Source organism: Chaetodon auriga, chromosome 19 (genome assembly GCF_051107435.1).
Source record: "Chaetodon auriga isolate fChaAug3 chromosome 19, fChaAug3.hap1, whole genome shotgun sequence".
NCBI lineage: Eukaryota > Metazoa > Chordata > Actinopteri > Chaetodontiformes > Chaetodontidae > Chaetodon > Chaetodon auriga.
The window spans coordinates 6,711,753-6,726,275 of NC_135092.1; the positions used below are offsets into that span (position 1 = coordinate 6,711,753).

A 14,523-nucleotide genomic window follows, 5' to 3' on the forward strand; every position below is an offset into this window, starting at 1 on the left:
CGCAATACCAGAAAATAAGGAAGTGGTTTCCATCATGAAAGCAGTGTAGATGTGGCACTGTAGAGCAGCAGTCTGCCCTCGATACCAACATTTTACGGTGTTTGTTATACCTCAAGTGAAGGTAAGAGAGGAACGAGGAGAAGAAACAAGTTTTACATCGTTGTAACTGTTATTCGTGTCTCTCATGTCACGTTAGCTAGCTTCAAGAAGCTAACGTCAAAGCTGCAGCTAATGAGGTAATTAGTGTTAGTTAACCAAAGCAGGTTAACTCGGCAGTTCACATAGCAGCTAATATCTTCATTTTTACATGTTTGGTCGACGAAAGCCTCAGCTACATACTGTTATTAATGCACAGAAGCTACTAACATGCATTTGTTGTTGTTGTTGTCGGTAGTTAGCCATAAGTAGTAGTGATTTAGATATGTGGAGCAGTCGTGGGGGTGCTGCAGGACTCTATCCATTAACTTTCGGTTCTTTTGAGTATTTTATCACATACAACTTTATTGAACGACACGGTAAAACGTGGCACAGTGGCAAGAAAGTTAATAAAAAAAAGTACACACATATTTTAAAGGGAGCCAGGATTTTAGATACTGCGTCATCAGTACAAATTCCCCGAGTACAAGCCCACCACCGAGAGGCTGTGCAGTTTCCAAATCCTGCTTTAAACTGTAGCTCTGGTATTAAAATACAAATCCCTTTACTGTATAAGAATTATTTAAAAAAAATATTACACGTGAAGACACAATTCAGTCAGCAGTAGTCTTTAAAACACACCATATGATTTGTGTGTAAATGAACAGTGTCCTCCTCCTCAGGTTGTCAAAGTTTCCCTGAAACTCCACTGAGCACATGACAGTGGCAGCTGCAGCCCTGAAGGGAACCTTAAGCAAGTGGAACAAAAATATTTCATACATGTTCTGATGTTGTCACAGTACCACAGTTTTAAATGTTGACACAGTACTAGCATAAAGAATGTGCCCTACAATACTGCAGTACCATGGCAAAAAGAAAAAATGTGTCCTCGGCACACATTTCTTTTAAATTAACAACCCGCACACGGTGTTTGTTCAGATAAAGTTACTGAACACATACCAACACACGTGTAATAATGTTAATGATAACGGTAGAGCAGCTGATTTTCTTCCCCGTTATTTTGCCTGTGCAGCCTCGGGTTGAAAATGTGATTGTAGATCTGTTTTCTTTACAGCTTCGTTTTAACATGTTCACATACAAAGTAGAGTTTTCACAGAGAGGTCAAAAATGAAAGGAAAATCCTGCGTGAATGAGTGGAGAAACATATTAAATACAGATGACAGTTAGACTATGCTCTCTGCCACCGTCATCAACAAAAACACAGGGAATATCTTTTGGAAGAACGCTGTTCATCCCTACTGTGGAGGTCAAGAAACGGACCTATGATAAGGCGCCGTGAAGCTGCTCTGCAGGGTCACCTTACTGCCATGATGGTTCTTTGTCAAACGTCTCATCGCAGTAGCTTTAGTTGAATATGTTAAAACCTGAATCCAAATGAAAAGATGCGCCAAAATCAACCTCATCTAAACAATCTAGTGCAAACGTATTTGCAGAAGATGTTCTGCCTTTCCATCTGAAACCAATCCAGATGAATATTAATAAATCCTCACACGTATCTGTAGTTTTGTTTTTATAGGGACATCTAGAAATGGCCTCGGAAACACTCTTCTCCATTTTTGCTAAATCCACAGTATTCTCTTGTTGCAGTAACTTCACAACAACTATAACCTGGAGCTTTCTTCATCACAGAGGCTCTGTGGCGAGTTGATGTGACAGCTGCTAGCACAATAACAGAATGTTTCTGAAAGCTCCTCCGTACTCTTGCTCAAGCAGGAACAGCAGTTTTTATCTGTGGATTTAGTCTCCTGTGGGGATTTCAAGTGCACGGACGCCCAGAGCCAAAATCTTCAACATAAAAAAAAAAAAAAGTTTGGCCTTGAGGAGGATCAGATCACATGTGTCGTCACACTCTGTGTGTGGACACCAGTGATAATCTGTTTAATATGTGAATAAATTGTTTTCATTAATGCTGACTGGCTTGTGTGAATGAAATACAAGAAACAGTAGTTGGTATGAACAGCAGGACCCCTCACGGCTGAAAAAGTCTGAGATTAATACTCAGTTTTCTCATCTGAAAAATAACTGACAAATGATTTCTTTCCCTGCTGTGTGCTTAGGTTGCATGAAGGGTTAAGAACCAAATGTACCTTTTCTGGGCAGGTTTTTGAGGAACTCAGAAGGATCAAAAGTCCCCAAAAACACTCAGTGTGCTGCAAACAGAGACACTCAGTGACCGTGCCCTTGTTTAAACAGTGAAAATGAATGTTAACTGGCAAGTTGTGTCAGACGCTGACTGAAAATGTCTGACGTTCTCATGGAGAAGTTACATTGTGGAAATGAAAAGAGAGGATGAGCATCTTCTCTTCACGAACCACACACTCTGCCTAAGGTTTTCACTTGAGTCGCCTTATAGAAGATGTACTGTAATGTTTTAAATACTGATATTGGCTTAAAGCAAGGTTGTATGGCAGTATATGTCCTTAAAAGATATAAGTTCGGCCACCATAAGAGTACTGTTTATCGTATGGTAGATATAACCTAAGTTACCTATGATTTCTGGTTCTCAATCAGTGAGCAGCATACTGTTCTAGAGTGCAATGTTGGGCCAGAGATTAAAGATAACTGTAGATATATTATGGATGATTACCTCTGTGTCTTTCTCTTTCCAAACAGCTCATGTGCCACAATGAAGGCAGCTAGAAGCAATATGCTGGGTGCTGGAATATCCAACAACAAAGTCAAGTATTCACGGCTGGCAGCTGATGACGATGGTTACATAGACTTACAGGTGAGACACTTTCTTCTTCTTTGGTAACTCTACAAACTTGACATCGTCTCTGATGCCTCACACAGCTCTATGGATTTATCAGGAGCCTAGTAATCTGTAAACCTTTAAATACCACACGTAATAGATTGAATGACTTCCTGGAAATGTGCCAAAGCCCAATGTGATTATACCAGAGAAGATACTAGTAGCAGGCTGCAAAAGAACAAGTCTGTTTTTGTTTGTGTCTGTTTATTCTCTTTTGTTTATTGACCAATGATTGAACCCTTCACAGTTCAAGAAAAGCCCGCCAAAGGTCCCATACAAGGCAATTGCACTGGCAATATTCCTGTTTTTGATTGGCTCCTTACTGATAATCTTCGGGGCTCTTCTTCTGTCAGGAACCATAAAGGTCGAGGTGAGTTTGGTCAGTTAATGTAATAAAATCTGTTCATATGACAAATGGCGTTGATTGTGTGTGCCAGATTATGTCCGGTGTCAGTATAGTTGGACTGTAGTTGAAGTGTTTTCCCATTATATAAGTTGAAAAACAATTTCATGTTCTATTGCCAAAAAGCGTGTCTCTGAGCGTGTCACATTCTCCCATAATGTTTGTGTTCCTTAAAACTGACAGTAAATACCCTGTCAGGCTTGTTCCCACAATACAAGTCCCCTGAAAATCCATTTGTGACAAAAATGTTTCTGTCTGAGCTGCCTCCCTCCTGTCTGTTCGGAGTCTAATTCCTGTTTGGAAGATGCAGTATATCTCAGTTGATGTTGCTGCAACCTTGACTCTCAAAAAAGTTGGGACGCTGTCTAAAACTTGAATAAAACAGAATGTTAGAATTTGCTAATGTACTTTGATATGTATTACATTTACCATTTTCCCTCATCAGCCTCATTCATTTTTGTAAATATACGCTTACTCTGAATTTCATGCAGCAACTAAAGACTGCTCCAAAAACACCTGCTTGGAACATTCCACATTGTAACAGGTGATAGTATCATGATTGGGTATGAAAGGGGCATCCTCGAACGGCTCAGTCAGGATGGAGCGAGGTTCACCACTTTGTGAACACATGATTGTATAAAGGATATTAATACATGGGTTTGCAAATGATTGCATTCACTTTTAACACAGCATGCCAGCTTTTATAGAATCAGGGATGCACTATATCTGAACAAGAGAAGCTTTGTATTTACATTTTGGATTTTACGTGTCTAAAATGTGTCTCCAAACACCTCTGAAGGCAACTTGATTCATCAAGTCTTCAGATTGCCTTGGATGCATCTTGACATTTTGGGAATTATGCTACCTCACTTTTTACTGAGACTTAGATGAGAAAATTGATAGTACTCTTATGTCTGTACACTTAGAGATGCCCTCCAGACATGTGCTGAAATGTATATAAAATACTCTACTTTGAATAGTAATTTGTGCCTGATATGGTTTTTCCACAAAAAAAAGTTCAGTTATCTTGTTAAAATCCTTAAAATGGTTCTACTCTTTCAGCCTCATTTATATCTCCAAAATCTATGAATGTGTAATTATTTTTCATTTCCAAAGCTTAACTGTTGAACACCAGATGTCTTCTACTTCACTGAAAAGCCCAGTCACAGTGTCTGTGCACGGGAGGCAGTACACTTGTGTAAATTGAATGTTGGACCAGAATTGGCTTCCAGACTTGTTGTGATTTCACATATCATGCTTGTGAGCCCGTCCCTTCAAATTGGACTTTTCATTGAGCACAGACAAACTTTCCACTGTCAGCAGATGAATGTGAAAACTAGCCTCACATTTTAAACTCAAATGCAAATGCATCAAACATTCAACTGGAAGAAGAATACATTTTTAAGTGGAGGGGGGCTTTAAGCTATGGCCAGCAGCTGGTTAGCTTAGCTAAGCCTATGTCAATGCTGGAAACAGCTAGCCTGGCTGGTGGTAACAAAATCCACTTTGCAGCCCCTCTAAAGCTCACTGATTGAGACTAAGTAGGCAGACTTAGTTCCCTTTGGACAGGGCCAGGCTAGCTGTTTCCCCCCTGTCTCCAGTCTTTGTGCTAAGCTAACTGACTGCTGAACAGGCCTCAGTGTGGGATCAGTATTCTCTGATTACTTGAGGCAACTTTTTGCCATGATGATGATTGTGTGTGTACTCATACTGTAAGGCAGGCATGTCAAACCTATTCCACAAAGGGCCGTGTGGCTGCAGGTTTTTCCTCCAACTAGTCAAGAGCACGCAGTCTGACCAATCAGCTGTCTGAAGACTGAGATCAGCTAATGAAATGATTCAAGACTGGTGTGCTGCTGCTTGGTTGGAAAGAAAACCTTCAGCCACTCGGCCCTTTGTGGAATAGGTTTGACATATGTGCTGTAAGGCAAAAGATAGTGAAAAGGTTTTTTTATTCCTCCAGTTATCAGATCCTGACTTTTGACCATGGATGGGTATCAATGCCAGTGCCAGTACACTTCCTGAGTTTCAGTCCTCATACTTGGTTAGATACCTAAATTTGTGGACAGTAACTGTGATTTTTTATTTTTTTTTTCAGTGTTAAATGATGAAAAATTCAGTGTTGTCTAAACATAAGCAGCCACGCGAGAAAATTGCAGCAATGAAATCTGCCAAAAGTCTGCAACACTTTGATTTAAATCAAGAACTATGTGATCAAAGAATAGAGTAAGTAAGTAAATAGAATAAGTAAACAGGACAGCTAATCTGACAAGACATCCTCCAACAGCTTTCGGTACTTGACAGTATTCCACGCTACACTTCGTAAACATTTCAGTCAGTAGCAAAAAAAAAAAGTATGGCGGTGTGACACCCAGCCCTACATTTGACACGCATCGATGGAGCCAACACAGCCTCCAAAATCTCAGTCAAGCGGTGATTAAAACACTCACGCAGTTGTTAATCTTACCGTCAAATAGTTGTAATTGAACAGTTGTCTTGACATTTTATTGCCTCGCTGCCAGTGTTTCTTTCTGCTGCTTGCTTTTCCTGGCCGTGATGGGTTTGTGTGTGTTTGAATATCACTAATGGTTTTGATATGTTCTACCTTTTTGAGTGCCAATTTTGGTCGATCCCCTGCTGTGGTTTCTGCTTCCTTAATTCATGACTCCATGTGGGAGATGACAGAGTCTGCACATATTATGTTTGTAATTGTCAGTAGGAGGTTAATGTTGATGTTTTTTTCAGGCTGCAGATTGTGTTTGCAGAAAATTTGATCTGACATGAAGGCAGCATCAGAGTATTTAAGACGTCTACTTGCCAATTAGCCCACACGAGTTAGAATAGCATGTCTAATACTACAAATTACACAAGGTTCAAGCAATAGATAATGGAAAATGTGATGCCGGCAGGCAGGAAGGCAGGTTCTGTTGCAAGAAGTTGTAATGAGTTTTGGGGTTCAGAGGATGTGGTTCAATAGTTTTGTGGTTTCAGCTGTAGTGCGTGTTTGTGTGGTGCATGTGTGTATTAGACAGCAGTGTTTCTGGAGAACTGGACTCATGTCAAGGCCTTCAGCATTGTGAAAATACCCTTTGAGCACAGTCAACCATTGCAGTGGCGAGTAAAAGGAAAATGAAGTGAACTCTTCATTTTAACTTATCATTAATAGTGCTAGTAACAATTGACTAATGAAAAAGTCACATTTTAATCTGAAAAATCAAAAAACAGCTTATTAAAAAGGAAAAGAAAATCTTAACCAAGGTCTGCTCACTAGCTTTTTCCAAAGCTTTTATCTACATCTCCTGGCCCTCTGTAGTGGATGGAGCTCCGCTCCAGTGTAGATGGCTCAGTCGTCATCACATGGAGCTGCATTCAAGACAACTGAGAAAACTCCATCGGATGAACACGATGAGATGTGGTTGGAAAAAAAAAGAGCCTTATGTTAAGATTCTTTTTGTCCAACTGTTGAAGCATACATTTCATGGTTTGTTTTGTAACTTTTTTGTCATTTAGCTGAAATTGATCCTTTAAAATCACCTCATTCGGTCACTCACCTGCTGAACACATACTGTACAGGACTCAGGCATCATGTTTGCTGGCAGCAAAAATGAGACCCAATGGCCAATGCAGCAGTGCACCTTTTTTTTAAAAAAAAAAAAGTGTGTGTGCTACAGGCACTCAGTGCACAAGACTGCCATCTGGTGGTGAAATGAAACACTTCACTTGGTGTTGACAGAGGCGGCCTGAGCCTCCTGGTGGTTAGCTGCTCTGTATATTGAGTGACTGATGATTTGCATGAAACCAGACCTCAGACAGATGAAGTCATCACGTCTGTGAGCCTCCCGCACCCTCTTTTCATTCATCATGCTGGCAGACGATGTGTAGATAAGTATGTTAGAGCCCGCTGAGCACATTAAACACACTGTGATGCTTCTTCCAGCATCTCTTTGCCAACTGCAGTATTCTTGTATGTAATGTTTGTGATTAAATATCAGGTCTGACAGGCACCAAAGGTAAATTTGATGTTCCCAAGCTTTTTGGCTCGTAGACCTGTTAATACCAAGAAATGTCTGCTTGTAACTGTTCACCAGAGGTTCTTGTTGTTTTCAGCATCCAGACCGCACCATTCCTGTCATCATCATAGGGCTACTCGTATTCCTTCCGGGATTTTACCATTTGAGAATCGCCTACTACGCTGCCAAGGGTTACCGGGGCTATTCCTACGACGACATCCCAGATTTTGGCGACTGAGCCAAATGACAGCTGCTGATTGGTGGAGAATCCCCTTGTTTGCCAGGCTGTGTATCCTGAGACTGTTGCCTGCTGTTTACTTTGAGTTTCTGAATGTATGTAACAATTAAGGCAAATTTTTTATCACTCTCCTGCCATGGACACTGGTGTTTGTTCGCCAGTGCAGGATTTGAACTGTTCTGCAGATGTTTTTCTAGAGTTCTCTGTTTATTGGCTGCTTGTATCCTCAACACAAAAGCTTGACGAAACTTAGAGGCTTTATACAGTATATGTTCAACAACAAGGAACCAAACACTCGCTGTGATTGTAATGAGTAGAGGATGCCAGACCAGCTGCTTGCCTGCAACAGGACAGCAACATGTTGCTGATGTACAATACTCAGCACTCATTCAAGCCATGATAGCAAACCTTGAATGAGTGGTATAGTAACATTTTTTAGAGACTACACACATGCCTTTAACTTTAACTACTGCTTGAAGGTCCATGACCTGGATGACTGGAAATATTAGTGTCCTTTGCACAGTTGCACTGCTGTTTCATAGTGTATCTTAAACAAGTATTTAATTGTGACTGTATGATATCATGAAAAGCTCAGGGGGCTATAACTCTCCTGAAGGATCATATTCGAAGTACTATCCAAAGATCGATTACTTTGTCAAAGAAGTATATTTTTGAATGGAATGTCTTACTTTCTGGATGAAGTATTAGTATTTGTGCATAATATTCATTTAGTTTTGAATATCAAAGAAAGATGTTGTTTTTTTTTACATACATTTGCTTGATTTAAGAAATAAAAGTAGACATCTGGAAACTGAGGTTTCATTATTGTGAACCTGATTGTGAGTCCTTTTGAGACGAGAATGTGACGGTAGGCTGTGGAGACAAATGGTGAATGAAAACACACACACATTTCTATGTACTTTTTCTATGTAAAAGTACATAGAAATAAACTGATAAAGAACTTCCTTCCTACTAATGTTGTCTAGAACAGAAATTAAAGAAAGAAAAGCACAATCATAAGTCCAACTAGTCTAAGTTTGTCCCGGTGTGGCCACCAGCATCAGGTAAAGGACACCCTCTTGTGGTTATCACCAAACTGGATGCCATCAGGGGATTAAGGGCTAAAAAAAAAAAAAATCACCCTTTCATCCTCTGCCTGCACAAACAAACTTGTTAAATCTGCATTACCTCAAACATTAAAGGGCTTAAAGGACTGTGGTAATAACTTCTGTTTAATGTGATTTGAGTTATTTGACAATAACAAGAGCACAGCAGCCAGAGGAGGAGGGCTGGGAGGTGGGGGTGGACTCTCAGGAGCGCAGCGAGGGCGCAGCAAGGTGCGCCGATGCTTCACTGTCACCTGTACGTGAAATGAACACCTGTTGCCGGCGGGTTTTAAAAAGAAAACGCTCTTATTTCAGGTAGTTTGCAGCGCCACAAAGGGACGAGGCCTGCGTTCAGCTGGCCCAAAAGTGATCTGCTCTCCGCACGGCGCAAACTGAGGCTCAAACTGGACTGAAGGGATGTATTTTTAGGAAACACCGCAGCGGCTGCCAGTAACCGAGCTCCAGGTAAGTGATAACTGAAAAGAAAAAAAACAGGCCTTAATGATTCTGAAAGTGTTTCTGACTACCAGCAGCTTTAAAAGGATGAGAAATTAATACTCTGAGCTCGTGCTGGGGAGTGCGAAATTTCCTCTCAATCCTCTGAACTGTGTCATGCATTTAAACGCCAGTAATGAAGTTTCTATGGGGACTTTCATTATAATGGGAAAATGTGAACGTGAGCGTCGGGTTTGTGGAGCTTGGACTCAGCTTCAGCCACTGCTCACGACCAGTTAGTAGCGCTGTTAATCATTTACGCGACCTGTCTGTGCTGTTTTTTCCTCGGGCATTTATTGTTTTTATTGTGTTATTATGGTGTGACAACCTGTGTAAAAGAGTTCTTAACCCAGTGCAGCTGCGGGAAAACAGGGAAAATATGGTGCGTGTGTGGAAAACTGGAAACTTTGCTTCAAAAAGCTGCCACTAACAATGGCAATGGTTAAATCCTTAAAAAAAAAAAAAAAAAATAGTTGAAGGCATTTCTCACTCAGATGTATGTATTTTAATGGTTTGGAGTTCCAAGAAGAGCATCGTTCAGTCTTTCTCCCACTTCTTAAGCCAAACAAACTGTTATAAACCACTTTGGATCAGCTGGAAAAAAGTACTGTCACAAAGCAGGAAACAGTGTGACAGCTTGTGTCTCTGTGCTCATGGAAAGTTGACTTGTTAGAGATACGTGGTTCTCACAGGACAGCCACCATCTAATAGAAAAAAGTGCAGTAGATTAAACTACCCAACAGTATGTAAAGCAGTCCAAATGAGCTCAACCTTAAACATCTACAGCAATAAAATGCAACATGCACATGAGAGCAGCAGCAACATTAATCCAAGACATCATATTTAATAACAAAGCACTGAAAGGCACCATTTACTGCACACTGACTACTTTAACTTTTGACACTATAAGTACATTTTGCTGATAATCCCAACATACTTTCGCTTAATTAAGGTTTCGAACACAGAGCTATAACTCACAGTGGAGTATTTTCACTATATCTTATTGCTATTTTAGTAAAGGATCTGAATAGAGCCAGACACAGAATCTGAAATCTCATCTCTTTGTGCTGTTGATTTTGTACTAAGACCAGTATCTATCTTTAGTTCACAGATTATGGGAGAAATATTCTCATAACTTCCCCACACCAGGCTCATGGAATCATTTCACATTCTATTTCTGGTTTGATTGAGCGTGTTAAGGTGCCAGATGGGCGCAGTTTCCCATAAGTTTACATCATCAGAGGGAGGTGAATGGAAATTCGTTTTAGCTGCTTTTTTTTGTGAAGGACAAGAACTTGTTTGACACCACCTGGAATATATGGAAGCAGCGAACACTTCAAATGTGATACTTCAAGCAGGCTGAAGTAGATGCAAAACGCCGCTGAGCCCTTGCCAGTGTTTTTGCATGCTTTAGCTCGGCGCAGTTCTCATGAAGCCTGCTGTAATGCTGATTTAGAATAAAGTTGGAGAGGACATTCATTCGGAAATTATTCACTGAGTCACCACTTGACAATAATGTAACTTTGACAAACATTAAAGGAGACACTGTGATCACTGTCATGAATTATCCATGTCCCGAAAGTCTCTACAATACTATAATGGCATGAATGGGAACAACTGAACACACTGGTAATGTCCTTTAAAGTCCCTAAAAAACTAAGTAAGCAAAAAAGTAAAAAAGCATCTTTTATAGTAAAACTCAGTCTGCTTCATCAGAACCCCGTGGGTGTGCTTTGAGCAACTGTCATCCGGGTCTGGTTCAAATGTTGCTCCATGCTGATTGGTGTACAACTATGTGACATCAACCTTTTCCAAGTGAGCTCCACCCACTTCAAACGAGTGAGAAGAGCCTAGTGAAAAAAGGACAGAAAACAGAAATCCCTCTCGTGAATTAAGCAGAAGTTTTGTAGCTTTGGCAGAAAGGAGTGCGTTCATGATGACCCCATCACTCACAGTAAGACGCTGACTGAGAAAATAGGTTTTCAGCTCACTTTAAGGCAAAGAATTAAAGGTAGCAGCCTGAAAGACTGCTTTTCCGCTTGTGGGAAATGTAACTTTTAACTCGGGGTGTGGATGCAAGTCACAGACTTAATGCGAGAAAATCACTTTGGAGTTGGAATGATTTGACATCGTCTCCAAAAACAACACAAAAAGGTGAACTCACGTGGTGAAAGCTCTCCATTTCCCTGACTACAGATAGGCCTTGAATCAATCTGACAGCGGCCAATCACATCGCAGGAGCTTTCGGGAAAGGTCCGTCTTGGCAGCGAAGACCAGCAGACAGACAGCAGATGATACCTTAGATTATCAGATTGACATGTAAAGACTCTGCTGTTGTCAACACAAAACAGATGGCTACATGGAAAACATTCAGCTCAGGACTGGCACATCACTGCGTAGAAATAATTTAAAGGAAAGGAATAAATAAAAATGTTAAAATGATCATTTTTTCTAGACTTTTTTTTTTCATTATGCTCACTGGATAAAAGCTAAATAAGAGCAGTGTAATGTAATGCTGGTTTGGTTAAAACACTGAAGTGGCATTTGAAACTTGGAACACAGTGACTTTGCCCCATCTATGTTTTTAACCCTGACGTCCTCTCTTGTCTGTATGCGACTGAAATATATTTCATCGATTAAATCAACGAAAAGATTGCGGCTTTCATCTGGTTTTGCCTGCCTGCTCTGTGATTCATAGAAAAGATACCTAATGTTTGTACTCGGAGCGTAGAGATGCAATACCCACACAGTGGATACCTCTTTATTTTCCCTTTTTTCTTCCCCCACTTCAATCTGTCCTATTTTCTCTTAAGTGCACATCAAACTGAGCCACACAGAGGGTTCCTATTGTGATGGGAAGCTCGTGTTAGAATTTGAAAATGGGCTTTTCTAAGCCACGTGCAAGCTCTGAAAAATCAAATGTACACTTATAGAGGGCAGACAAAATAATGTAAGCACCTTGTGGAGAAGAGCTTAAGCTCTGAAGTAACTAAATCACAATAACAATTACTGCCGCAGAGCAGGTTGAATGCCAATGAGCAGCATTTTTCAGCTGCAAGAGGGGGACTGGCAATCGGTGCTCTGATGTGAGTTTTCAAAGCACGTCAGCTAACAGAGCTCCAAAGAGCTGCTGTAAAAAAACCACAGAAATATGTTTACTGTGTCAAGAAGAACAGTCAGATGAAATAAGATTGGCAGAGAGCGGGAGAGGGGAACCTTTTTCCCACCAAGGGCCACTTCAATTTTTATAACATCCTTTGGAGGCCATCCTAAATTATTGAACACATATATCACACTAACCTCTGTGATGGCCAAAACTGCCTCTCTTTGGTGAGGGGACTGATGTCAGATGGCAGTCATGATAACGATGCTGCTCACAGGTGGTTTTCCAGATTTGGGTCACTCTGTCTTGAGTGGAAATGACTCTTTGCAAGAGTCACTTTTGAAAAGAGCAGCTCTCAGCCGTAGGTTGTTCCAAACAGAGATGCAAACTTCAGTGCGTGTCGCCTCAGAATGGGAAGCTCCTCAGGATGTACATACAGCCTATAGAACTTGAGCAGAGGGAGGTTGTTTTGCCGAGTTTTGAGCCTGTCATTGTTTTGCAGCTCAGTGACTTCATGTTGTTGGTTGTTCAGGCACATCAGCTGGTTCCACATTAAACGACATAGTAAATATGTTCAGTTCCTTTTGTTTATTTTTCAAATGCCTGAAGGAGTTTTCACACTCACCAGCATATTCAGATGTCACAGCAGGCTTTTGTTCTCGCAGAGTAGGAAAATGCAGTGTTTCCTCTTCCCAGCTGCACTCGTCACAGCTTTAATTTCACCTGAAATGATTTCACATTTGAAAGCAGGGAGCTGAGAAGCTGCTGGCGCTTGAGGCTCAGCTCTGAGAGGTTCTTGGTAGTGTCCACCATGAAGACCAGATCACACAGACAGTTGCTATCACGTCAGGTTTTCCTTCATCTCTATGAATTATTCAAGAAAAAACAAACACACAAATTTACTTTGTCCGGTGCTCGTAGTTCCACAGCAGCAACAGGGTTCTCCTTCACAAGCTCTCCTTCTGAATGAGGTTTCAGCGTCTTAGCTGTCAGCTCACTGACCACAAACCTGCCGGTGTAACACTGTCTCTGTCTGAATGTGGTCTGTGAGAGCTGCTTGTTGGGCAGCGTTAACTTTACCCAAGTGCATTTGTTCTTGTAGCTCATCCAGTTTAGCATGTTTGTAGCTGTAATGATGCTCGAGGTTAGTCCTCTTCACCAGGAGCTCGTCCCCACAGACTTAGGCACACTGGCTTTTACTTCAACAACAGAATAATCGTTTGTCCGTTTCTTTTGGAAAGTGCGACACTCCACATCTGCTTCTGTTCTCTTAACAGTTGCGATGATGCACGTCATTGGTGATGCTATGTGCGTGTTGTGTTCAGTTACTTTACAATTTTATGCTATTTTCTTTTTATCACAGAAAAAGATAGTTGCTGTCTGATTTTTTTGTATTTGCTATTTGCATATGTGTTATCTCGCCTTGCTGGCTGGTTCAAGCTGTCTCATGGGCTGCATATGGCTCAGAGGCAAGACATTAGAGGAACTGTGTGTGTTAAAGGTTTTTTATTCTTTTAAGGTCAAGTCTCAAGTCAAACCTGTAAGAAGCTAAGTCCAAAGTAAATCTTGTCTCGCAGTCAGATCCAAATCTTAGATCCTCAGTTTTGTCACTTAATGCCCAAATACATGATAGCTGTACAATAGCATTCAGATAAATTCTTGGTTGCAATCTGTTAGACTTAACAGGAGAGCTGAAACCATTAGTCAATTGATAGATCAGGCAAATGGCTGCAAATGGGAAGATTTGCCTCTTTGTGGTCTGGGTGAATACTTGATTCTGATTGGCTGCGGGGTGTCCATTAATTCTTGATAATGAACAACTACTAAGTAGTTCCAGTGAAACTGTTCACCGTTCTAAATTAATGCGGTGGCCACACAGTATCAACCTGTATATAAACGAGTAACCGCATCAACAGAGACGCAGTCAAGAAAATGTCAACTTTGATGACTCGGTGCGGGCGAGGAAAGCGAAAATGAAAAGGGAAAAGCAGCACAAGGAGTTAACACCAGGAGAATTAAATCTTATTTACAACAGTGTGTGTAGTCCTTCAGTGCCTCATCCTCAGACCACAGCAGGAGGTGATTGCAAAATGCATGAAAATATAAATTAATGGTGTTAAAGCTTTTTTTTATTTGGCAAGTGATCATGGCATAAGCCGGATAAAACCCCTGGAGGTGTCCATAATTGGGAATTAATGGACGACGGGGTGGCTGCCTGATTATAGACTCCTCAAAGTGCATTATCCCTTACGTAAACTGA

The 14,523-nt window shown here is 40.9% G+C and overlaps 1 protein-coding gene across 1 annotated transcript; it reads left to right on the plus strand.

Annotated features, from left to right (window-relative positions):
• On the plus strand, positions 1-8,779 carry LOC143338479 (transmembrane protein 230-like). Its single transcript, XM_076758908.1, has 4 exons — positions 1-121; positions 2,770-2,884; positions 3,156-3,278; positions 7,419-8,779. Exons 2-4 carry the CDS (start codon positions 2,783-2,785, stop codon positions 7,557-7,559), a joined length of 366 nt encoding a protein of 121 aa, XP_076615023.1. The 5' UTR covers positions 1-121; positions 2,770-2,782; the 3' UTR covers positions 7,560-8,779.
• The last annotated feature ends 5,744 nt before the right edge of the window (positions 8,780-14,523 follow it).

Excerpts from the sequence above, each read along its gene's own strand:
- LOC143338479 (XM_076758908.1), top strand. The coding sequence starts at position 2,783 with ATGAAGGCAGCTAGAAGCAATATGCTGGGTGCTGGAATATCCAACAAC. Across the intron at positions 2,885-3,155 it reads ATGGTTACATAGACTTACAG|TTCAAGAAAAGCCCGCCAAA; the intron begins GTGAGACACTTT and ends AACCCTTCACAG. Across the intron at positions 3,279-7,418 it reads CAGGAACCATAAAGGTCGAG|CATCCAGACCGCACCATTCC; the intron begins GTGAGTTTGGTC and ends TGTTGTTTTCAG.